This window comes from Notamacropus eugenii, chromosome 4 (genome assembly GCF_028372415.1).
Source record: "Notamacropus eugenii isolate mMacEug1 chromosome 4, mMacEug1.pri_v2, whole genome shotgun sequence".
NCBI lineage: Eukaryota > Metazoa > Chordata > Mammalia > Diprotodontia > Macropodidae > Notamacropus > Notamacropus eugenii.
The window spans coordinates 152,294,414-152,320,931 of NC_092875.1; the positions used below are offsets into that span (position 1 = coordinate 152,294,414).

The 26,518-nt window shown below is 35.7% G+C and overlaps 1 protein-coding gene across 15 annotated transcripts in view; it reads right to left on the reverse strand.

The window, feature by feature from the left end:
- VPS13B (vacuolar protein sorting 13 homolog B) overlaps positions 1–26,518 on the reverse strand; it is a 1,048,068-nt gene that overhangs the window by 471,762 nt on the left and 549,788 nt on the right. For 10 of the 15 annotated variants that reach the window (XM_072606881.1, XM_072606871.1, XM_072606867.1 and 7 more), the window contains 3 exons: positions 8,769–8,940; positions 6,495–6,609; positions 3,556–3,697 (listed from right to left, as the gene is read on the reverse strand). In XM_072606881.1, coding sequence (XP_072462982.1) covers positions 3,556–3,697; positions 6,495–6,609; positions 8,769–8,940 — 429 coding nt within the window. Of the gene's footprint in view, positions 1–3,555; positions 3,698–4,232; positions 4,300–6,494; positions 6,610–8,768; positions 8,941–26,518 lie in introns of those variants that run through there. The other 5 variants (XM_072606869.1, XM_072606868.1, XM_072606874.1 and 2 more) reach the window with 3 other exon arrangements.

A 26,518-nucleotide genomic window follows, 5' to 3' on the forward strand; every position in this document is an offset into this window, starting at 1 on the left:
AAATCCCAGAGGTTTTATCAGAGAGCTAATGGAGCCTAGGAATAGAAAGGTCTTGGCACCTCTATACTGGTCAGAGTAGACCACATCTAAAGTACTCTGTTTAATTTGGGCATCTGATTGAATGAAAGACTTGTCAAAGAGAATGGCAAAGAATTTCAAGATTATGTTATGTGAGGATCAGGTGGAAGAAATAAGAATATTTAGCCTTCAAAATAAAACAAATTTATGGGAACTAAGACATTTTTTTTTCATATATTTGAGGAATTGTCATGGGGAAGGAATACTTGGCTTGTTCTTGGGTTCAAAAGGAAGAGAACCAGCAATAATGGGTGAGAATTGCAGAGGCAACTTTAGGCTTGATTTCAGAAAAAAGAAAACCAAACAACTCAATAATTAGAGGTGAATAAATGCAATGGTCTTCTACAGTAGACAGAGTATTTCTGCTTACCAAAGGTTTTCAAGCAAAAACTCTTACCCACTAACAGGGTATATAAAGTAAAGCAGAGAGAGGTTCTTAACTTGAGGCCTGTGAATGTTCCCCCCCTAATATTTCGATAAATGTACTTCAATATAATTGGTTTCCATACATATTTTATGCTTTTAAACACATTATTCTAAGAAGGAATCCATATACTTTACCAGATTGTCAAAGGGATCCAAAACACACACACACGAAATAAAGAACCTCTATTGTAGAGGGAATTCTTTTTCAGATATAAACTAAACTGAAAAGGCCCCTGAGGTTCCTTCCAACTCTGAAAAATTATGATGCTACATTTTCTACCAGTGATATACTAAAATAGCTGCTTGACAGAGTAACAAAACATACGCATTTTAAAAGTTTTCAGTCAAATTTTCAGTAGTGACCATATTGTTTGCAAAATCTCTTTTCTTACTTCCTCAGGTATAAAAATCACTACCTTCAAATATGCAAAAAAAATTTGGTTCAGAATGAAAAAGCATGCATTTGTAACTATTTTAATATTTCTCAGGAACAAAAAATTCAGATAACTATTTCCAAAATGCATATAATAAAAAACAGCAAAATATTACAAGTGAGATAAAATTTGAGGTAGGGTATGCTTCAGTATATGAAAGCACTGCTCCCAAAATATCCTATATGCCAATTTCTATGTAATGAAAGCCTATTTTCCTACTGACTTCCAATATAAAATTAGAGTTGCAATTTGACTGAAAACATTTTTTTCCTACCAGAAAAAAATGATGTCAGTTGGATTAGGGGAAGGATGTAGAAAGAAAGCAAGATAAGCAGCAAAGCAGGAAAGGATTGTACCACTGTCAACCCATCACTTGCAAACCTGTTCCATGTCTACTTTTGTTCCTCAGATTGCTGTCTGTCACCCTGTAACCCAGTGACAGAAGCACATTTAGCACTGTGGCCAAAACTACTCCTGTTCCTCCTTCTGCATCCACTGCCTTATGGACAAAGTTTTTTTTCCTTTTTCTTCTAATAAAAAGTATAGCCATGAATGGCCACTTAATGGTCATGTTGAGACTTTGCAGAGAAATGATTGTGTAATCTCATGAAAAAATACCACTCTTGTTCCCAATTTGGTCTCTCCTCAGAATAGTTCTCCTCTCATTAAGGGTTGGGCTGGCCCTCTCTTGTACTTTCTCCTTCTTGCTTTATCTCACTCGTTCCTTCTTCTATTCTGTGTCTAATAGACAGAGGACCCAACCAATGACAAAAAAGCAGGACCCAACTAGGTCACATTGACTTCTCAGTAGGTACCAAGAAGCAGTGGCTGGAGGAAGAGGGACTGATGATATGTGTGCTGTAGTCAGTGTGTGTATGTTAAGAAGATAGAAAGGGAAGGTTTTCCATGTCCAAGTATCTCAAAAAATTGCTTCTTCTCAGATTCATCATGCAGTTTTTAGCAGCACAGTGTCTGTATAATATTAGGTCAGAAGAAGCACCAAAATGGTGTTTCGGGCAAAGGAAATTTCAAATTTTTAAAATCATTTTAGAGATCACACACTGAATTGTTTTCTACCTTGCATATGGCATTAACACAAAAATGTACTTGTCAAGTGTTACTGCAAGGAATATCAGGACTTATTATTCGACTGGCAAAATTTAACATTACCAATTAGATACCCTTACAGAAATGACTGAAGTTTCATTAATGGCAGATTTCGCATGCTTGGAATAGAACTAAACATTGTTTTAACATATGAATATTTTAATTTTGTAAAACCAGCAAACATATCAATTATATGTACCACAAATGTAAATATATTTTATATAAGTGTATAGATGACAATGTTTCACATGGATACAGACATGGAAGAAAATAAATCTAAACAGAACTTCCACTAACATGAAACCCATTTATACTCAATCAATTTCATAAATAAAGAAAAAAAATATTCACACCTTATAGATTACTGGAAAAACTCAAACATGAAATTATACTATATAAGCAGGCATCCAGACATTTTAAATGAAACTGCTTTTTTATGCAAATGAATTATTGTTCCTTTGAATCCAAGACTAACAAAATTTTGACACTTGGCTATTGTTACTAAATTTATGCTGTATTATTTAAACCTCATTCATATACATATACGTGTGTGCATATACACATACTTTACTATTTCATACCATTGTCTACATTAGTGTGATATATTTACGTATTTTATATGTTATGCATATATGTGTGTGTGTGAGTGTGTGTGTGTGTGTGTATGTGTCTGTAATGTTAGGGCAAATACAATAAGAAAAAAAGCTGGGTCACATCTGCTGACAGAAAAGGCAGTGTAGATGTCCCCTGATGTTTTATTAAACATAAGAACAAAGAAAAGAACAAAGCCCATCGAAGAAATATTTAAGGAAAAATAATTCCACATAATTTGTATACAACACCAAAATATTTATGTGTATTTCATCTTTAACAATGTTAATTAAACCAAATTGCACTTTAACTCCATATGGTTTATCTAGCTATATTGCTATACTGAGTTTCTACTACTCAAGTAATCGTTACACCAGCCTCTGGAAGCTGCCGGTCCTTATTCTAGGATAGTCCTCCATCCCATTCAGTAACAGTGTATGTTATATTTGTATTTGAGAGGACTGAGTGAAGTGCTGCTGGATAATAGTGGTAAGGGCAAAAGGACAATATAGGGCGGAAATGGCCAGTTTTTGAGTCAGTTATACAAATGGTATGACAAAAATAATTTAAGTCAACTGTTGCTTATCAGTTTATAATTTATATTTGGTATGGGAATGTACCACACATTTTTTTTACAATATATTTATCTTCCTAATTATTTTTCTTAAGGTTTGGGTTAAAGTGAATTTTGTGCTTTTTGAGGATGGAGTTTATGAAGAGACTACCCAGAATAGGAGGAGGCTAGATTGCAAAGAGAAGCCAATTCAGAATATATAAATTTGTTGTAAAGAGTTCATAGTAGGTGACATAATATAGATTAAAATTGAGAAATGATCATATTTTGCATAGATAGTTAAATCTATTTTATGGGTCACTGTTAATGGAAGTTCTGTAGAATAATTTTTAAATGATTTCTTACAGAAGGAAAGAAGCCAGAAAAATTACTGAAAGGGTCCTGCTTGCAGATGGGTCGAACCAACAAGGTGCGTCTGTTCAGCTTGTCAGTACAGGAAAGGAAGATACCTCCATATTGCCCCAGAGACCAACACTCTTCCCCAAGGCTTGAGGTGATGTACGGGAGGAAAGAGGGTGGAGAGACAAAAAGCAATAAAAAGCCATAAGCAAAAAAATTCATAGAGATTTAAAATTCTGCTTAAGTCTGCATAGCTGCATGCCTCTGTTTGATATGGCCTCAATCTGGACCATCCTCTGCAAATACACAGTTAAAAGAATTAAAAAGAAAAGATTTTAGTATAAAATTTCCACTTGCAATTGATATTAAAAATTCAGCATGAGATTAAGCATATGAAATGATGAGAATAAATAGTTCCAAGGATCCTATATGACAAAAGTCAATATTAATGAAAGCAACCCTATCTTGATTTTCATTGAATGATTGCAAATTTGTTAAATGAGGAAGATGTTGACAAACTTTAAGCAGCTTGAAGCAATACAAGATGGATTTCAAAGGTATAGAATCATTTTGAAGTAAGGGTTCTAGTTCTGTAATTACTCCTACTGCATCAAAGAACAAATATATACAGTTTTATAATAAATCACTATTCTTAAAAATTATATTTACTAAATGAGTCTCACCACTGGTTTTTCTTTGCACTGAAGAAATATTCCTTCAAAATGTCCTGACTGCCAGCCTTCGCCTGGCCTGGAAAACAGAGGTTAACCCTTATCTATTCTCTGTAATTTTTCTGAGTTCACAAAATGTAGTCATTAAAACTATATTTTTAAGTTATAACATTAATAATTGCCATCCTAAAGAGAAAAATTAATAAGACAAAGCAACCAACAAAACAGATACTTTAAAACTCTATATAAATTTTGCAGCAATAACATGAACAAACCACCATTAATGCTATACACAGTGCCTCAAGAAAAAAAATATCTAAGGCCGAGGTATGAAAAGTAATGAACTACAATGAAAAAAGTGTGTAAGAAGTATTTTGATGAAGATACAATTGTTTAGGAATGAATTCCACTACCAAATACTGAATTGCAAAAAAAAAAAATCAGTTAATCAATATCATAAATTACCTATTCCATAATCTTATTATAACCTACCATAATATATCTATATGTATTTTAAAAAACATTCCTATTAAAATGCTCTATGTTTTATTGCTATACATAAAAGACATGACTTACCCTCAGAATAGGAGTGTGCTTAATATGCATGAAGAATAATAAAATTCCTATACCTTTCCTGTAGCATCAGATACTTTTAAAACAAAAAGGCTAAGACTTTTTGCCATGTGATACATATTGACACTACTTGAACATATAGAAAAAAAGATACTTTTAAAGCCAGAAATTCTTAAGTTAAAATCTATTGGAAATGAGACGCAGGACTCTTTAAAACAAGAGTTTTTCATTCATTTAAAACAAGCGGATTGGGCAATGGGGAAGGAATTTAATTCAAATATCCAACTCACACCTGATATCTTCATTATAAATAAACAGCTCTCAAAATCAAACCACTGCTGAATTCAGCCATCGTTTTGATGGGGACATTTATTATGGAAAGCTCAAGTTATTCTTTCAGTGAATAAATATTTATATCATTTAGATCTTGCTGAAACAGAAAAGGGAAGTCATATTGGCATTTTACAGGAGAAGTGGAAGAGAGGAAAAACAGAATAAGAAATAGAAGAAGGTGAGGAAAAGAAACAGAAAAATATATCTATGATAAAGAAAACTTCTACTCTGGGATAATACAGAACTCTTAAGGTCAAGGGAAACAGAATGAAGATGGTGTTATCAGTGAAGATATATAATCCCTGAAACTGTGACAGTGAGAAATTGCTAACTTGTAAATATTAAAAGGCAGCTGGAATTATTCTTAATGCATAGTAAAATTTCTTTAAACTGCTGAGGGACAAGAACTGTGATTTTTTTAGGTAAAATGTATGGGGGCTTAAAGAGAAAGAATACGAATAACAAAGAGCAACAATGCAAACAAAGCAACAAAAGTTTCATATGTGTGGTAAGAAATGCCCCACATGAATTCCCTTTTAAAAGGAACATACCCAACACAACGTGCAAGCAAATGCATTTAAAAGTAATGTGACATATCGCGATGCAACATGACAATGAGGTTCATAAACAGTCCAGTTTGTCTGTAGTCATGTCCTGAATCTGTATTGTTTTTAATTCACATCTATGATTTTATAGTACCTGCTGAGGAAACCCTCTTCAGTGATAAGATCTGTAACTCCTCAGAAACCTGAAGTCTTGGAGAGCTCCATAAGCTACTGAGAAATTTAATGACTTGCCTTCAGTCACAGCCAAGATGTGTCATAAGCGGCCTTGAAATCAAGTTTTCTTGATTACAAGACCAAGCCTCTGCCTCCTATGAATTGCTGCTTCTCTAAAAGCCATATAACAAAACTAAATTATATTGCACACATATACAAATTGCTGTATCAAAGAACAAAAATATAAAACTTTTAAAAATTATATTTACTAAATAATTCTGGCTTTTATTGTATATACACACATATAAAACATATGTACACATACATATAATTGAGAAAAATTAATAAATCCACTTATTTTAAAATTTCTTTATGGTAATAACTATCTTGAAAAAATATCTGATTAATAAATAAATAAGCTTAAATATAAAAAATTCTTAAATTGTCTCTAAGGAAAACTTTTCCATATATTTTATTTGATTTTTTTGTATAAAAATGAATGAATGAAAAAAAGGATTTGTTACTATGGGCAAAGTACTGTGTTAAGCACTGGAGATATAAATAGAAAAAAGTAATTCAGTTTCTGTTCTCAAGGAGATCATACCCAATTAATAATAGTATAAAGAAAGTGATATGACTTTATATTTACCTGCTTCTGTAGTGGTCAATATTGAAACTTTCTATTTTACACTTGACTTTGGTATAAACATCTTGGACATCTACTGAGGCACTGAGATCTTCTAATTCACTAACTACACAGACTTCTGCAATAATAAGAAAGCATTAACATTAATATCTATTTTTCAAGTCAAAGTGTGTCAACATTAAGAGGGGAAATCTTAACGTATGTAATGCATCAGAGATCATTGCAAAGTGACCAAACAATATAAAAAGTTTTGCACAGAATGTTGTAAACAATAACAGCAATTCTCTCTCTCTCTCTCTCTCTCTCTCTCTCTCTCTCTCTCTCTTTCTCTCTCTCTCTCTCTCTCTCTCTCTCTCTCTCTCTCTCCCTCCCTCCCTCCCTCCCTCCTTCCCTCCCTCCCTTTGTCTCCTTGTACAAAATGACTAATATGGAAATGTTTTACATGAATGCATATGTATAACATATCAGATTGTTTACCATTTCAGGAAGGGGAGGGAGGAAGAGGGGAGAAAGACAAATTAAAACTCAAAACTTAAGAAGAAATTGTTAAAGAAAAATTTTAACATGTAATTGAGGGAAAATAAGATATTATTTTTCTTAAAAGTTTTTTACCAAAAAGAATTTAATTCAATTTTATACACATGTGAGTTAACTCAGTCTTGGTCAAAATAACAGACTAAACATCATGATTATTTTCTATAGGGTAGGTCCTTTCCTCAACTTTCAAATGCTTAACTCATCACCATCCTATAAGTCTGGCTCAAATGTCACCTCATTTAATAAGAATTGACATTTATGTAGTAATGTAAGGTTTGCAACGCATTTTACATGTATTATTTCATTTGATCTTTGACACAACTTTGGGAGATAGAATCATAGTTGTTTTATTCATATTTTACAGATGAATGAACTGGGTTCAAACAGGGGTTAAGAGATGTTAATGACCATCTAGCTGGTAAGAGTCAGAGAAGTGACTGAAACCCAGGTCCTTCTAGATTCCCAATCCATGGTTCTTTTCCCTATACCACCAATTCACATAAATCAGAAATAACCTTTTGACCCAATGTCTATTCAAACAGTATCTCAAAATTCTGCACCCCTCTAATGAAATCTTTATGGATTACTTTGCATTACAGTTACCCATGTTTGCTTGTTTGCTCACCTGTGCTAATTTAATCTCCATTATTGTGAGGACTCTGTCTTATCTCAATTTTTATCTCAGCTAGTACTCAGTAAAGTGCTCCATATACAGTAGTTAATTAATGTTTCTTGAGTTATATTTAATTATATCACATAAAGAGAAAAGAAAGAGAAGAAAAAGAACTGAACAACACGTTCTTCCCATTGTGGCTGAGTAGGCCTTCTCTGGAGGAAGCTTTTTGGAAGAAATATATTTCCTCCACAGACTTAAAGACCAGTTATTGCAAAGGACAATATGTAGTCCTTGCCACTATAGTAGAGGCACCAAAATCATGTTGGGGGCAGAAACAGAAGAAGAAAGCAAGGAATGCGTATCCTTTATGGCAGCAGGGCATTTATTCTAGTTTCTCTCAGATAGGTAGTGAGATGAATTTTACTTTAATTAATTCAAATCACTGAAAATCTTTAAAGTTTATAATTCTGGATAATGGCTTTGTGCTTAACAGGATAAAAGCTAACATAATGGTTTCTTAAATTATTAAAACAAAATATGTAAGCATGATAAAATCAAACTGTGGACTAACAAATAAAAGTAGAGATTATAACATAAAAATAATATTAATATTTATTTTAAGATATAATTCAAATGAAAATAGTTGTATAAATTTTCAGTATAAGTGTATTATCTAAATCATATAATGAAGAATGAATTAATGGCACTTTATAGGCTCAAAAACAATAAGACAAAGCTACTTATCACCTGTTCTCTAAGGGTGTATGATGGTTGTATGTATCACATAGAAAAGGTTTGTGCATACATAATTCATAAGGATTGTGATTTAATGTACTTTAAATTAGTTCACATATCCTTTGAATGATTATCTACCAGAATGGTTTCTAGTGTTCTAATGTTTCTTTGAAAACTGGATCTTAGCCCCAGAACTGGAAGGAACATCAGAGATCATTTAGTCCAGCCTCTTCATTTCACAAATTAGGAAACTGAGGGTTCGGAGGGGATAAATGACTTGTTTATGGCCACAAGACTGATAAGCACCAGAAACTGGATTGTAACCAGGTTTGAAATACTATATATTTCATTTCAAATTCTCAGAAGAGAGGTAAAAATGAGATCAATACCTCTTCCTTTGTGTACAGGATCTGGAGCAAATAACTTGATGGTAATTTTTGGGAGCACCCATTGCATCCAGAGGCTAACACGTCCACTTGACCCACCGATGCTACTTGTAGTTTGTTCCAATGTAACAGAATCAGAAAATGGGGAGTCATCACCAGCTTGTAAAGAATCACCCTAGACAAAGGAAACATCGATAAAAAAAACTGTTAAAAAATTCATCAGACTTATGTGTCCCTGGAAAAGGTGCTATTTCTTCAGCTGAATTCACTAGAAACTATATCCTGATTCATTTATATCTATCATGTATAACTATCACAATTATAATTCTTTGCTACCATTCTAGACCACCTAGGTATTTGTTTATAGATTACAGATTATCATTTCCTGATTGTAAACTTATTCACTTAAAAAACTAGAGAATCAGATGACACTACATTCTAAGATCTCGATCCAGTTAAGAGAGGGAAGATAACATTCAGATGTACTTCAATTTTAAAAGTAACTTTATTAGCACAGGCTTCATTTTCATGTTTCAAAAAGTCAGTTAATATTTTCTGCTTATAATTTTTTGAGAGGCTATAGAAAGTCACAAGTTTTCTGCTGGGAAAACTGGAAAACAGAAACTGGGCACAGGCCAACATCTGACACCGTATACCAAAATGAAGTCCAAATGGGTACACAATTTAGATATGAAAGTTGATACTATAAACAAATTAGGGGAGCAAGAAATAGTTTGTCAGATTTTTGAAGAATGGAGGAATTTATGACCAAAAAAGAGATAGAGAACATTATGGAATACAAAATGGGTAATTTTGATTCCATTAAATTGAAAAGTTTTTGCATAAAGCCAGTGTAACCAAGATTAGGAACAATGCAGAAAACTGGGAAAGAATTTTTACAAGTGTCTGTGATAAAGGCCTCATTTCTTAAATATATAGAGAAATGAGTCAAATTTACAAGAATGCAAGTCATTTTCTAATTGATAAATAGTCAAAAGATATGAACAGGCAGTTTTCAGAGAAAGAAGTTTAAAGCTATCTATAGTCATGTGAAAAAATACTCTAAACCACTATAGACTAAAGAGATGCAAATCAAAACAACTCTGAGGTACCACATCACACCTGTCAGATTGGCTAACATGACAAAACAGGAAGATGATAAATGTTGGAGAAGATGTGGGAGAGTTGGAACACTAATTCATTGCTGGTGGAGCTGTGAGCTGATCTAACTATTCTGGAGAGCAATCTGGAACTATGCCCAAAAGGCTACAAAAATGTGCATACCCTTTGACCCAGCAATACTACTTCTAGGGCTACATTCCAAAGAGATCATAAAAATGGGAAAAAGACCCATATATACAAAAATATTTATAGCAGCTCTTTTTGTGGTGACCAAGAAGTGGAAATGGAGGGGATGCCTTCAGTTGGGCTGAACAGGCTGTGGTATATGAATGCAATGGAATATTATTGTGCTATAAGAAATGGTGAATAGATGGACTTCAGAAAAACCTGGACTTATATGAACTGATGCTGAGTGAAGTGAGCAGAACCAGGAAAACATTATTCACAGAAACAGCCACAGTGTGTGAGGACTGATTTTGATAGACTTAGTCCATCTCAGCAATGTAAAGACCTAAAACAATTCCAAAGGACTCACGATGGAAAATGCCATCCACATCCAGAGAAAGGACTATGGAGTCAGAATGCAGAGTGAAGCAGACTTTGTTTTTGTGTTTGTGTTTGTTTCTTTCTTTCTCTCTCATAGTTTCTTCCAAGCATTATAATTCTTGCATGCAACATGTCTAATGTGAAGATGTGTTTAATAGGAAAGCATGCGTAGAGTTCTTATCAGATTTCATACTGTCTAGAAGAGGGAGGAGGGAGGGAGGGGGAGAAAATTTAAAACTTGCGGAAGTCAATGTTAAAAACTAAAAACAAATGAATTGAATAAAAGAAAGAAAGTAACAAGTTTTTCTTTGTTTTAAGAAGTACAGCAATGCTTTTAACACAATTTTATAAATTTACAGAATTTTGCAAATTTTTGGAAGGGTCATCATTTAACCTGTACCGTTTTAAAGCATGTGGATACCTCTTTTAATGAAAAATATCTTTGGAAGCCCCCCAAAATTCGGAATCTTACATACAACAGGAAGAAATGATAAAGTGTATAACAGAGTAGAGTTTTGGGAAATTGCTCATAGGAAATAAAGGGAAGGGATAAAGGGTGAGTTCACTTGGGAAGACAATGTTGGAAGCTTCAAAGGCATACCCACCAACCAGATACCTTGTCAAGCTCCTCTCTCACCCCACCTTTTGGCTCCCTTTCACATGTGATCTCCCCCTGTCAGAATGCAAGCTTCTTGAGACCAAGGACTGTATCCCCAGCACTTAGCACAATGCTCAGTACATTTCAAGTGCTTAATAAATGCTTTCTTTCTTTTCAGTACTGCTGTGGCTCCTACAAAGGATCTGCCAGATTTATTACATATATTTCCAGTCAATATCCCTACAATATCCTGGGAAGGAGGCTCTCCTGGCTACATCTAACTGAGACTACAGGGAACCGCAGACTTTGAGGTCACTAAATATATCTGCCTGGAGAGTCATTACACCTTTTCTGTTCTCAAGTTTTCAGTGTTGTGTTAATAAGGCAACAAGAGCAGGGATGATGTACTTGTACTATCCTGGGACTAGGCATATGAGAAAAGACAGTTTGGAGACTCTGTGGATGAAGGACATGGTACTTATTTTAAATACTTATTATTCAACTTATATTCCTTTTTTTCTTACCATGATGTTACATATTTAATTCTGGTTAGATTAGAAATATATACAGAGAAAAATAGTAAGTATTTAATAGTAATAATAGTAAGTAAATAAATTACTGTAAGCAGTAATAGACAGTAATAGCAGTAATAGATGATAGACCCAAAAGGCTTCCAGGAACATGAATACATCAGTAGGGCATTTCACCTTCTATATGACAAGTAAAGATAATGGAGGTCAAACAAAATATAGTTTCTGTCCTTAACTAGTTTGCAACTTCACAATTTCATTGAGAAATTAGGAATAAATGATATATACACATTTAAAGTTAAACTATAATAACTAATTAGTTGTGTGATATCTGTAAAATGAGGGAGATTGGAGTTAACAGAAAATTGTTAATATGACTGTCAATATAGTGACAGAAAATTGTTAATACCAAATGTATTACGCCTTGAATGATTCTAGTAATGTCAGAATGTCAGCAGCATTCCCAACAAGAGAGTGTCAATTAGATTCAGGTGAGTCAAACCTTTCTGAGATCCTGCCTTACAGGGAACCTGGCTCAAGCTGGATCTATGCATCTAATGTCCTTGCCCCTGTCCACTGGGATTCATGGCATGAAGGGCAAAACAATTAGAATGAAGTGATTCTCCTTGCTTGGATTGCTGAGGGCAGTTGGGATCTTATGACCAGGCCTTGCTACTTCATGTAATCTCCTCCTCCTGGACCAACTATAAAAACTTGTTCATGGGTCTCTGGTTGGGAAATTCACTGGACATCCTCCAGGGTAGCACATTTGCTACACTCTTCTGTCAGTTAAAGATACTCTATTTCTTAACTCATGGCTTTGATTTATTTTAGGACTTGACAGATGAATTCTTTAAACCTCATCATATTCTAACAGTTTTAAAAGTAAGAAATGAAGCAAATGTTATGAGAGCACTAGCCAGTACTAAGGACCTAGTACTTAAGAGTGTTATCAGACATACACTTTCTTGTAGGCTGAGTGCAATATTCCCTGTTCTAATCTAACACATGGAGACTGGATGAGTCTACTTTTGGCCAGGAATGAGTAGGCATAAATGTCTGCCTCCATGGTCTAATGACAAAAATCCTTCTAATTGGCTTTGGAACAGGAAGGGTAAATGAAACAGGAGACACAGAACAGGAAGGGAGTTTACATGCAAAAAGATCAATATAACTTTCCCTCTGCCTTTTTGTGCATCTAGGGAAATAAGTCCTGCTGAGAGCTGCTGCATGCAGGAAAGGCAACAGCTGCCTTATGTCCTGCCCAGCTGCTGTGTCTCAGTGAATTTATACTGCTTTTGTTACTTTTGTCTCTTTTGTGTTCATTCTTTCCTGCTCTTAGATGAAGGGGTATTATAAGAGAGAAGTGCCCAAATGACAAGTGAGTCTAGGAAACTTATCAGAGTCATCAAAGAAGTCTCACAAACAAGGCGCAAACTGCCAGTAGCAATAGTAGCTGAGCCTAATGAACAGCCAGATCAGTAGCTAAGAAACCTGCCTGCCCCAGTCCAACACGGTGGACTGATACGACAGCCAAGGCAAAGCATCAACAAGGAGGCAGCTGGGCAAGGAAGTCACTTATCCATCACAGACACCATGTACTGCAGCAAATTTCATGAAGACCTTGTTATACAAGAAAAAAGATTTTGATCTATTATTCTGGATTTATGAATTTCTTTAGCCATGAGTTTTCCCTACACATGTGCCTCACTATCACTGTACTTTAAGCTCATATCTACTATTCTTCCCATAGACTTTGTGGGAAAGAGTACCCCAGGGTTAAGGAAAAGTTGTTTTATAACTATTGTTCTTGTCATAAGCCATTTGAGTAAACAGATCCACTAAATAACGGAGTCTACTGGATGATCCTTAAGGGAAAGCACACTGGTAGAATCTTATGAGCTAGTGTTAGGATAGCATGCACAGAGTTATCTGTAGTAGTAGCTGCTCTCTGGAAACCAACCTGCCAGTGTAAGGGGCATGTTGAAAGGGTAAGCCGAGAAGGGTTGCAGGGCAAGAAATTTTCTTATATGGTATCTGTAAAGAAATTTTCAATTCCTTTTCTTTAAACAATGTAAAAGTTACACAAGGCATTTTAGGAAGAGGAACCTGGAAGCAAAGCATAAAATGGATAGAAGTAGACAAGACTAGAGATGAGCAGAATCATTAGGAAGTCACTCCAAATAGTTTAGGCATGAGGCAAAACGATGGGATCATGGTATGAGGCAGCAAGAAAGAAAAGGAGAGAGAGAGATGAAGAGAAAGACAATAAAGAAAGGAAAAATCTAAGCAATAACAGCATGATAAGCAACGAAGATATTTTTTTGGAAGTGTATCTGTCCTGTGCCCCTCAAATCACACTACACAGCTGACTGTCAACTCACAGAAGTTAGGGCAGGAAAGGATTATAAAGAAAACTTAATCCAAATGCCTCTTCAATTTAAAAAATGGCTAAGTTGAGGATAAGAGAGCCTGAATAAGATATCCAAGGTCATAAAGCACAACTGAGATTTACCAACAGGTCTGCTTACTCCTAATTCAGTGTTCTTTCTGACACAACATGCTGCTTTGTTTAGTGTGTCTCCACAGTACACTAGGTTATCATCAATCAATTCACTCACAAGTGAAATGTAGATGTTAACACAGGTTCCTTCTACCTATATGGTAAGAAAATCTTTCTCTTTGTTCATTGAAAGCCTAAGTAACATTCTGTGTAATCCTGCTTTAAGATCTGAATTTTCACTAACTTTTTAGCAAATAATTTCTCCTCCTCATATAGTTCCAGATATCTGGCTTCTGATAACATTTTTATGCTATCAATTTTATCTTCCAATGTTTAGTCCTGACTAACTTTTTTATTAAAAAAATCAATCAGGGTTAAGTGATTTGCCTAGTATCACACAGCTAGCAAGTGTTTGAGGCTGAATTTGACCTCAGATCCTCCTGAGTCTAGGGACACGTGCTCTATTTACTGCACCACCTAGCTGCCCCTTGATTAAAAAATTTTTTAAATATCACCTTGTCAAAAATTATGAGGAAGGTTACCTAATGCTGGATTATTTCATAAAAAGTAGAAACAACTTCTATGCAGCTTAGGGTTTTTTAAGAATATGTAACATTCCCACAATTTGAAATAAGGAAAAAAATCCTTGAATCAGCTCTTTTAATAGGAGGGTGAAGGGCATCACAGTGAAAGGCTTCATTTCCATCACCAATGACTTCTAAATAGCAGCAATAATGAGCACTAGATTTGTCAGAAGGAGAAAAAAACTAACATAGAAACTGATAACTTTTGAGAGTTGCGTGGTCTATTTTGAAGTGAATGCATATTTCACAGGGGTGGTATAATGATATAGCAATTACAATACACTGATGAATAACAAATTTAATACTTCCACAGCTATAGCAGGAGCTCACTTAGGGGAGGAAGACAGAAGTGAAACTAATGCCTTGACAGCCAAAGCTGTACAGGAAAAAGCCAAATTGTTAGTGCCATGGGCAATATTTTGCCAGGACTGTAGACATCATTCTTGCACCCAAATGTCAACATTCCATTTCATTTCCTAAGCAGATGTGTCTTGACTTTCTGAAGTGTCAATTTAAAACACTTGTGACTTTTTTAGAGCTTGTACAGAGAAAAGATATTTGTCACTTAGAATAAAGAGATACCCAAAAGTCATGGTCCAGTTAAAAGTCTTAATAAGCACAGGAATTAATTATACATATTTAAGCATAACTTTATCCTTATAGTAAGAAAATTAAGACTGTTATTTTTTACTCCTGACCATTAACTTATGCTAGAGTTTTTGTACCTTATCAAAAAGGATGGGTTTCTTCTGTAATCATGTGTATTTTACTTCATGCATTTAAAAATATTATTCTGAAAAGGGGTCCATAATCTTTACCAGACTGTTAAAGGGGTCCATGACACAAAACAGCTAAGAACTCCTTATTTACAGAAACTTAATGTCTTCATAGGGCATGTTGGGAGTTTAAAAAAAAATGGTTCTAAAAGTAGATTGGTTCTGTTTTGAATGTTTTAGGAGTGGAATCAAAAGGGAAAGTAAAAAGAATACATTAGTGTAGAATGGAGAAAGAAAGGGCTAGAACTTCCTATTAAATAAAATTTGAGCTGTATGAGAAGAGAACAAACATGGAAAAAGTACGAGAAATATATATCAGGTGTAAAAAGGAAGGCTGAAAACACACACACACACGGAATTAAGCATAGAAACAAACACATCAAACTTAACAGAGAAATAAGTTGGGATTCCTTCATTACTCTTCAGGCTTCACTCCTGATTTTCCTGGCCCTGAGTGCCCTATTCTGTTTCCCTTCCAACTTTCCATTAAGAGCTTAGAATACAATAGTTAGAATATAATTTTTAGAACGTAAACTCCTTGAGGTCAAGAGTAGTCTTTTCCTTCTGCTTGTATTTGTTTTCCCAAGAGCTTAGCACAATGTTTGGCAAAGAGTAAGTGCTGAGTAAACACTTAGTGATGTGACTTGAAAAGAAAAGAGGGTTATAGGGGAGTATAATATCGGGGAGGTGACAGCTGGTAGCAAAACAAACCTCATGACGCTGGAAGTTGGGGAGGAGTTAAAAGAAAAAAAAAAAAGAAGAGCAAAGAACTAGAGGCTAAAGAGATAAAAACCTGACCCCTGCGGACAAAGACCAGGTCATAACTATTTCTGTAATTTGTACAACTAATAGGTACTTCATAATGCTATTTTATGTTTGAATTCCTAACTGTATATTTCTATATTAGTATCTCAGGCAATTCCTTTAACTGCATAAATATTACTCAGGCTGCTCTGCTTTATTCTTAAAAGACCTAGAGTCAGTCAGGGTGAGGACACCCACAAGAAAGAAGTACATGTTTTTGATCATTATGGACAGAAGTGACAGTATTTGAATCTATAAGTCAACATCTGTGATTCTAAGATTCATGAAAGGAAAAACTGTCAGAACTACTGAAACCATGTGATGGATTTGCTATAAGCAAAAGAGAAAGTTACTAGAGAAGGAAAAGAGGAAGAGTAACAGTTATTGATTTATTTTCATTAAGAAACTAAATTTTTGCTCATTAAAGACATTTTTATGAAACGACTTTTTTCTGAAATGAGTCATATGTTTTTGTTCTCCACAATCCCCATTCAACATTCTTATTTTTTTCTTTTTAAAATATCATTAGATTTTGGGTTAAGATACCTCTTAGTACAATCCAGAAACAGGAACAAAGGGCTTGGAAGGGGAAGGCAGCTGACACATGGACACCTTCTTCTTAGATCTGATTCAGAATTCCTTCCATATGAAAGTGTAATAGCTCCACCCCACCCCCAGTTTGGCTCATTTTTTTCCCCTAAACTCTGTTTTAAGATACAATTTAAAAAGCAAGAAATATAGGAAATCACATTAAAATCACATTTCACAGATGATATGCAGTATCACTTGGCCTGTATTTTATGAAGCAAATGCTTTTTAATCTTTTTTGCTTTGCTTTTAGGCATGCAGATAAACACTTCAATATTCAATCTTGCCTTATGAAACTCTGTCCAGGAAGCTGTTTCCATTTAGTGGCTTGAGTTACAGATAACTGTGCTGTTCAAAACTAAAGTGACTGTTTTTTGACATTCTTTTTCTCTTTTCATTTCCTTGTTTTAAGAATACAGTTTTCCTGAAAATTTCAAAGGATTCTGCTAACCAACAATTATCAATAGAAACTGATTTCTGTTGATGATTCTTTAATAAGAAAATTTACTCTAAACTAAAAAATGCTATAAGATATGAATCTGCAATGAAACTTTTTAAAGTCTTTACTAGAGTTAATGAAGGCAAGCTTAGATTATGAACTGATTTCTATAAAGTTATTTATGATTCTTAGAATCCTTAGTTTCCTTTAAAGCTCAGTTCAAAAACCACACCTTCTAATTGAAATCTTTACTCATTCCCCTAGATGTGTCTCTCCCCAATTATCTTGCATTTACTTTGTATAGATTTTTAAAAATTCAAAGTAATGTTATTTTTAGTTTCAAATTTTCTTTCCCCTGCCACTCCCTCACCCACTGAAAAGGCAGTAATATAACATCGATTTCAAATATGAAGTCATGCAAAACATATTTCTGCATTAGCCATGCCTCTCCTCTTCCCCACCAAAAAAAAAAAAAAAGAAGAAGAAATGGAAAAATATGCTCTAATCTGTACTCTGGGTCTACCAGTTCTCTGTCTGGAGGTGAAAAACATTTTTCATCATGAGTCCTTTGGGACTGTGGTGGATCATTGTGTTGATCAGAGTTACTAACTTTTTCACAGTTGATTTTTTTTATAATACTGTGGTTACTGTGTAAATTTTTCTCCTGGTTCTGCTCATTTCATTTTGCATTAGTTCATACAAGTCTTCCCATCCACTTAATCATTTTTTATAGAACAACAGAATTCCATCACAATCATATACTATCATTTATCCAGCCATTCTCCAATTGATGGGTATCCCTTCAATTTCCAATTCTTTGCCAATCCAACATAAATATTTTGGTAGATGTGGGTCCTTTTCCTCTTTCTTTGATCTCTTTGAGGTACAGATCTATTAATGGTATTTCTCGGTTAAAGAGTATGCCCAGTTCAATAGTTTTTTAAGCATAGTTCCAAATTGTTTTCCAGAATGGTTAGATTAGTTCTCAGCTCTACTAACAGTGTATTTGGGGCTATTTCCCCACATTCCCTCCAACATTTGCTATTTTCCTTTTCTGTCTTGTTAGCCAGTCTAATGGATGTAAACAACTGATGAGTTGTTTTGATTTGCATTTATCTAATTATTGATGATTTAGAGCATTTTTTCATATGACTATTGATAGCTTTAATTTCTTCCTCTGAAAAATGTCTATTTACATCCCTTGACCACTTAACAACTGAGGAATGGCTCTTCTTTTTATAATTTTGGCAAAGATTCCTATATATTTGAAAAACATAATCTTTATCAGAGAAACTTGGTATAAAGATCCCCCCATTTCTTGTTTTTCTCAGTTTTGTAATTTTCTATTTAGTTTTTCTTCTAATTTTGCATGCACTCTTCCAGACTTTTATGTGTATATTTTATCTCCCTTTAAAGAGTATAAATTATTTGAGGTCAGAAAATGTTTTGCTTTTGTCTTCATAACTCCAGTCCCTAGCACGTAGGTGCTTAATATTTGTTTGCTTAATTAATTAGTCAATTAATTTATCAACAGGCTGCATCAAAACACCTGCAAAGTCCCAAAAATGGATCGATGCAAATGAAGTCCTAGTTCTTTCCCTATCTGTGTGAATGTAATTAAGTAATTTCATTAATATGTTCAAGTTTCTTCTTCTCAAAATCAGCAGGGTTAGTACTGGATGACCCAAAGATGCCTCCTACTTCACAATTTCACTAATTATGGAGCACATACATGATATACAAGAAATTAAAACATAGTGAGGAAGAAAAGAAACGAGCATTTATAAATATAATCACATTTGATCCTTACGGCAACCCAGGGAGATAGATTCTTTATGATCCCCATTTTTCAGCTAAGGAAACTGAGGCAAACAGAGGTTAAATGATTTGCCCAGGGGCATAGAGCTAGCAAGTATTTGAGGCTGGATTTGTACCCAGGTCTTTCCAAATCTGGGCCCAGTGCCCTATTAATTGGGTCTAGGAAGGAACACTATCTATGAACTCCAGAAAGTTTGGGCACAAGTCAAATTTTGAAAATGAAGGCTTATTTTGCTTTTCTGTACATGATAACTTTTAAAATAATCAACAATCATTTATTAAATACCAGGCATTGTGCTCAGTTCTGGGGATACAAAGAAAGGCAAAAAATAGTCCCTCCCCTAAAAATGTCACTGTCTTCTTACAGGGTGAGATAGTCTTTAATTAACTAGGTTCAAATGAGATATACTTGAGAGTATATTTGAGATATAGACTGAGGTCAGTTTCAGAAAGGAAAATACTAGAAGTTGAAAGGACTGGGAAGGATCTTGTGAAACAGAAAATTTGTGATTTGAACTGAGTCAGGAAGGAAGTCTTGGAAGCTAAGAGGCAGAGGTGGGGAAAGACAGTATTCTGAGCATGGGACACAGCAGAAATACACTGAGATAAGTAGTGAACTTTCATATTTGAGGAGCAGAAAAGAGGCTACTATGGCTGGACTACAGAATTAATGGAAAAAAGGAAAAGGGTAGGTTGTGATGAACTATAAATGTTGTACAAAGGACTTCATTTTTAATGTTGGCAGATGTAGAGAACCACTGCAGTTAATTCGGTAGGAAAGTCATGGTTAGATCTATGCTTTACGAAAATCACTTTGGCATCTGAATGAAGGATAGATCAGAGTGGAAAGAGATGATACAGGGAAACCACTTAGCAAAAAATGTCAATAATCTAGAAAAAAATGGCAATAATCCAAGCAACAGGTAAAGAAAGTCTAAACCAGCGTTGTGATAGTATAAGTGAAAAAAAGATATCAAGAGCTATTATAAAGGTCAGAACAATAACATCTGACCACAGATTATGCATGTGTGCAGTCTAGGTTAATGAGAGAATGACGATGTCCTTGACAGTAAGAACGAAGTCATAAGAGGGAGGATTACCTCCTGTAGCTGGGAGGAGAAGAGCAATACTGCCAAATAATGCAGAGCTCAAGAAGGATGAAAATTAAGAAAAGGTCATGAGATTTGACAAACTAAGAGAGTCAGTGGTAGCTTTGAAGAGAACAGTCTTAGTTGGAAGACGAAGTTGAAAGCTAGACTGCAGCGAATTTAGAAGACAGAGATGAGAGGATCTAAGTGTATATGTTTTTTCAAGGCGTTCATTTGCAAAGGGGAGAAGATCTATAGGATGATAACTAGCCGAGAGCATAGCATCAAGTGACAAGTTTTTAAGAATGGAAGAGACGTGTATTTTTCAATGCAATAGGAAAAAGAGCCAGAAGACAGGAATGGATTGAATATAATGTAATATATATGTATATATATATACACAATATGAATATAATAGATTGATGATTTTGCTTGAGATGGAAGAAGTCAGTATTAGGGATTACCTAAGGCAAGATGGCCACCTCTTCACGGGAGACAGAGGTGAAGTAGGAGATAGTGAAGATGATGTCAGAGTGATGTGAGATGAGGGAAAAGAGGAGGAAGTGGGTGATTAGCCAAGAGGGAAAAGAGAAGGGTCTGTTGGAGGAGGCCAGAGAATAGACAGAAAGGTTTTTTTTGGAATAGCCATTGTGGTATATGGGATAGTGAAATGATTAGGAAGGAAAAGAATTACAGTCAAGTTGAAATGATCTACTAGTTGAGGTTACTAGTTAACAGTATAGATTAGATGAATTAGAAGTGTAGCCAATCGACACAGCTATGTGATTTCCTCTAGTTCTATTTATCAGCACTTGAATAGGAGAAAAGGAGGGAAAGTAAATCAGAATTTGGTAGTTAAAATGGTTCATCAAAAGGTCAAGGCTGGAGAGGCAAAAGAGTGTAACCAATTCAGAATGGCTTGGAAAGTTATTGAGGCTTGGAGGTCATTGTGAAGACTGTCTATACTAGGAGTAAGAGAAAGGGAGAGGTAGAATGTAGCAAATCATCTCACATAAAAGAGGGAAGAAACAGCTTTTACAATGGAGGGGAAGAGGAGGAGATGAAAGAAAATAAGTGAGTCTTACTCTTATGGTATCTGGCTTAAGGAGGAATAACACACACTCAATTGGATATGGAAATCTATTTTACCCCTCAAGAAGGTAAGGGTAAGGAAATAGGAGAAGGAAGATAATAGAAGGGACAGCAAATTGGGGAAAGGGATAATCAGAAGCAAACACTATTGTGGGAGGCCAGATCAAGGGAGAGAACGGAATAAATTGAGGGCAGGATAGGATAGAGGGAAATGTAGTTAGTCTTTTATAACATAACTATTATGGAAGTGCTTTCCATTATTACATGTGTATGACCTATATTGAATTACTTGTTTTCTCAGTGACGGTGGGTGGGGAGGGAGGGAGAGAATATGGAACTCAAAGTTTTAAGAATGAATATTAAAAATTGTTTTAGCATACTGTTGGAAATTAAGCTATATAGGCAGTGGAGTATAGAAATCTATTTTGCTCTGCAGTAAAATAGAGGGCAAGGGGGATGAAAGAAGGGTGGGTAATAGAAAGGGATGACAGACAGCAGGAAGGGGTAGATGGGGTGCATGCTGTCCTAGGGTAGGGGATGGGGATAGATGGGGAGAAAATTTTGAATTCAAATTCTTGTGGAAGTGAATGTTGAAAACTGAAAAATAAATAATTTTTTAAAAAATTAAACAAAAAAGAAATAAGAAGGCTTCAGTTTTGTTGACTTCTTAGAGATCTCAAATGAAATACTGGAAGTCCTAACCTACAATTTGAGGAACAGTGATTGATCTTACATACCCCTTTTGAAGACTGCTATCAGAAACATCCTGTCAAAAAGGAGAAGGTTATGCTAGACCATTTTTAGAGTACCTTCTGGTGCTAGTTTGTGATCTTATTGTAAAGGTATGTAAACCCTTTATCTAATATTCATCAAAATCAACAAAAATTCTGAATATTGTTTTAATCCTCAAAGTCTTATATAATCTGATCTCTTAGCATATCTTATTTTATTTGTGATCTTTCTATTTTAGGCATAACCAAGCTTTATTAACAAATATGGTTATTTTTTTTAAAGACTCAAAGTTGTTTGACAAGAAATTTTCTATGATAAGGTATCATTACCATCAGTTACTGGCCAGAAACATTTTGAAGTGACAACTGACATCCCTTTTCTAGTCTCCACGTTCAGCATAGTAAAAGCTTCCCTAAGAGAATGTTTTTCAGAAAATGCTGTTAGGATTTGGCATGATAGGCTTTGAAAGCATCGATGTTCTCACAATCTCAGTAGTACAAGGAACTCATACTTTCAACCCAGAATCTAAAATATTGCCAAATCTGCATTGTTCAATGTTTGGTTCAATTTGGGGATAAAGTATGCCCCCTTCTTCCTCTTTCCACTCCTATTTGTTGCCAAACCTTTAGCTATTTCACTGCTCACTAAACACATATACCCAAGGGCAAGGAAAAAAAATAATAAAATGAGCTAGAATTGAGAAAAGTCCATTTTGCAGAGAGGTTCCAATAAAAAAAAAATTGCTATGCTTGATGAGGTGTCATTGGCTAAAATTACACTTAATAATAATAATAACCCCTCAAAGCTCAATCTATCTGGGGAGAATGAGAAAGTAAAAAAACAACAGCCACGGGATATAAGCAGGGAGCATGTGTATAGAGATGGCTTTGGTATTTGTGAAGGAACTCTGAAATGCTGTCTAATTGTGCTCTGTTAAAACTACTATTTGGGTTTGCATTCCAGCTAGTATGATAAACTCATTCCAATGAATGCAAGAAATAGACACTGTAGCACAGTGATGCATGTAGGTTGGCAATAACTGAAACCACTGTTATGGTCAGCTTAACAGGGAGTATAATGGATCATGGGGTATTCCTTTGGATTCTGCTGTCCCCAAAAGACAAGACACAACAGAACAAAGCAGAAACACCAATATTCTACCAGCAGAAGATGGCACTGGCAACCACAGCAGGTAAACCAAAGAAGTAGATGAAATAGACTAAAGACACGACTGGAAAGAGATCCTATCAGTTATAGAGAAGAACTTTATACAAGCTTCTGTTAATGGTCCCTTCAACACCAATGTGTCAACTATCACAAACAAGTATAAAAAATAACAATCTCTAAGACTAGATTAACTGGAAAAAGAAATGACCCTGGAGGGACTATAATGTGAAGACAGAAAAGCTAAAGATTCTGAGGTTATAGAAAAATCCTCACATAATGGACACTCTACAAATGATTCATAATAGTGAAAGAGAAGACAAAATAGCAAAGATATCTGAAGTTATTTTGAAAAGGAGATAGACGCACTGAGATTGGAATTCAGAAAAGGTTTTTTTGAGTTTGATGGTATCAATCCAACTAGCAGACCAATTATACCAAAACAGAGTAATTAAAAAAAGCTGGTTATCTGCTTTAATTATCATGATTGAACATATTCTCTAACAGCATTTGAATAAAAAATAAAAACATTTTAAGATTTCCATAAACACAATGGTGTGTGTATGTGTGTGCATGTGTGTGTGTGAAGAAAACAAGACTTGTGTCAAAGGAGGTGACTACAATGCTAGATTACCCTGAGAACTGGAAAGCAAGAGGGTCATTTAAGAATCAAAATAATTTGGGGCAGAGCCAAGATGGCAGAGTAGACACACACACATACACTAGCTCCAAACCCACAGCCCATAAAATATCTGTAAAAAAGAACTGCCAACAAATTCTGGAGCAGCAGAAGCCACAGAACAACGGAGTGGACGAGATTTCTGTTCCAGAGAGCCTGAAAACCTCTCACAAAAGATCCTCCCGCCCTGGATCCTGAGCCAAGCCCAGCCCTACCTTGGCTGTGCGCGGCACCGAGAGGAGCGGATCCGAGCAGGCTTCAGGGACAGATTCTCCAGCGGCCGCGCAGGTCCCTCCACCCACAGGTGACAAGGGTCGGTGAGAGGGTCTCTTTGGCGGGTTGAAAGGGGAGTGGGGTGCCCCCATAACTCAGGCCCCCTCAGGAGGCAGCAGCAGAGACGGGAGCAGACCAGGGCTCCCCAAGCAGGGAGGAGCCTGGATTCAGTGTTGAAGGTCTCTGCATAAACCCCCTGAGGGAACTGAGCCCTGAGTGGTGGCCCTGCCCCCACCTGAGCACCTGAACTTAATCTCACACTGAACAGCAGCCCTGCCCCTGCCCAAACCCCTGAGGCTGGGAAGCAGCATTTGAATCTCAGACCCCAAGCTCTGGCTGGGCAGATCTAGAGGTGAGGTGGGGATGGAAAGAAAACTCAGAAGTCAAGTCACTGGCTGGAAAAATGCCCAGAAAAGGGAAAAAAAATAAGACTATAGAAGGCTACTTTCTTGGTGAACAGGTATTTCCTCCCTTCCTTTTTGAGGAGGAAGAACAATGCTTACCATCAGGGAAAGACACAGAAATCAAGGATTCTGTGTCCCAGCCCACCCAATGGGCTCAGGCCATGGAAGAGCTCAAAAAGGATTTTGAAAATCAAGTTAGAGAGGTGGAGGAAAAACTGGGAAGAGAAATGAGAGGGATGAAAGAAAAGCATGAAAAGCAGATCAGCTCCCTGCTAAAGGAGAACCAAAAAAATGTTGAAGAAATTAACACCTTGAAAACTAGCCTAACTCAATTGGCAAAAGAGGTTCAAAAAGCCAATGAGGAGAAGAATGCTTTAAAAAGCAGAATTAGCCAAATGGAAAAGGAGATTCAAAAGCTCACTGAAGAAAATAGTTCTTTCAAAATTAGAATGGAACAGATGGAGGCTAATGACTTTATGAGAAACCAAGAAATCACAAAACAAAACCAAAAGAATGAAAAAATGGAAGATCATGTGAAATATCTCATTGGAAAAACAACTGACCTGGAAAATAGATCCAGGAGAGACAATTTAAAAATTATGGGACTACCTGAAAGCCATGATCAAAAAAAGAGCCTAGACATCATCTTTCATGAAATTATCAAGGAAAACTGCCCTGAGATTCTAGAACCAGAGGGCAAAATAAATATTCAAGGAATCCACAGATCACCGCCTGAAAGAGATCCAAAAAGAGAAACTCCTAGGAACATTGTGGCCAAATTCCAGAGTTCCCAGATCAAGGAGAAAATATTGCAAGCAGCTAGAAAGAAACAATTCAAGTATTGTGGAAATACAATCAGGATAACACAAGATCTAGCAGCTTCCACATTAAGGGATTGAAGGGCGTGGAATAGGATATTCCAGAAGTCAAAGGAACTAGGACTAAAACCAAGAATCACCTACCCAGCAAAACTGAGTATAATACTTCAGGGGGAAAATTGGTCTTTCAATGAAATAGAGGACTTTCAAGCATTCTTGATGAAAAGACCAGAGCTGAAAAGAAAATCTGACTTTCAAACACAAGAATGAAGAGAAGCATGAAAAGGTAAACAGCAAAGAGAAGTCATAAGGGACTTACAAAAGTTGAACTGTTTACATTCCTACATGGAAAGACAGTATTTGTAACTCTTGAAACTATTCAGTATCTGGGTACTGGGTGGGATTACACACACACACATACACACGCACATGCACATGCACACACACACACACATAGAGACAGAGTGCACAGAGTGAATTGAAGAGGAGGGGATCATATCTTAAAAAAATGAAATCAAGCAGTGAGAGAGAAATAGATTGGGAGGAGAAAGGGAGAAATGGAATGGGGCAAATTATCTCTCATAAAAGAGACAAGCAAAAGACTTTTTAGTGGAGGGAAGAAGAGGGGAGGTGAGAGAAAAACATGAAGTTAACTCTCATCACATTCCACTAATGGAAGGAATAAAATGCACACTCATTTTGATATGAAAACCTATCTTACAATACAGGAAAATGGGGGATAAGGGGATAAGCAGGGTGGGGGGGAGGATGGAAGGGAGGGCATGGGGAGGAGGGAGCAATTTGAGGTCAACACTCATGGGGAAGGACAGGATCAAAAGAGAGAATAGAAGTAATGGGGGACAGGATAGGATGGAGGGAAACGTAGTTAGTCTTATACAACACGACTATTAATGGAAGTCATTTGCAAAACTACACAGATATTTCCTATATTGAATTGCTTGCCTTCCAAAGGGAAGGGGTGGGGAAGGAGGGAGGAAGAGAAGTTGGAAGTCAAAGTTTTAGGAACACCTGTCGAGTACTGTTCTTGCTACTAGGAAACAAGAAATACAGGTAAAGGGGTATAGAAAGTTATTTGGCCCTACAGGACAAAAGAGAAGATGGAGAGAAGGGCAGAAAGGGATGATGGAAGAGAGGGCAGATTGGTGATAGGGGCCATTAGAATGCTTTGTGTTTT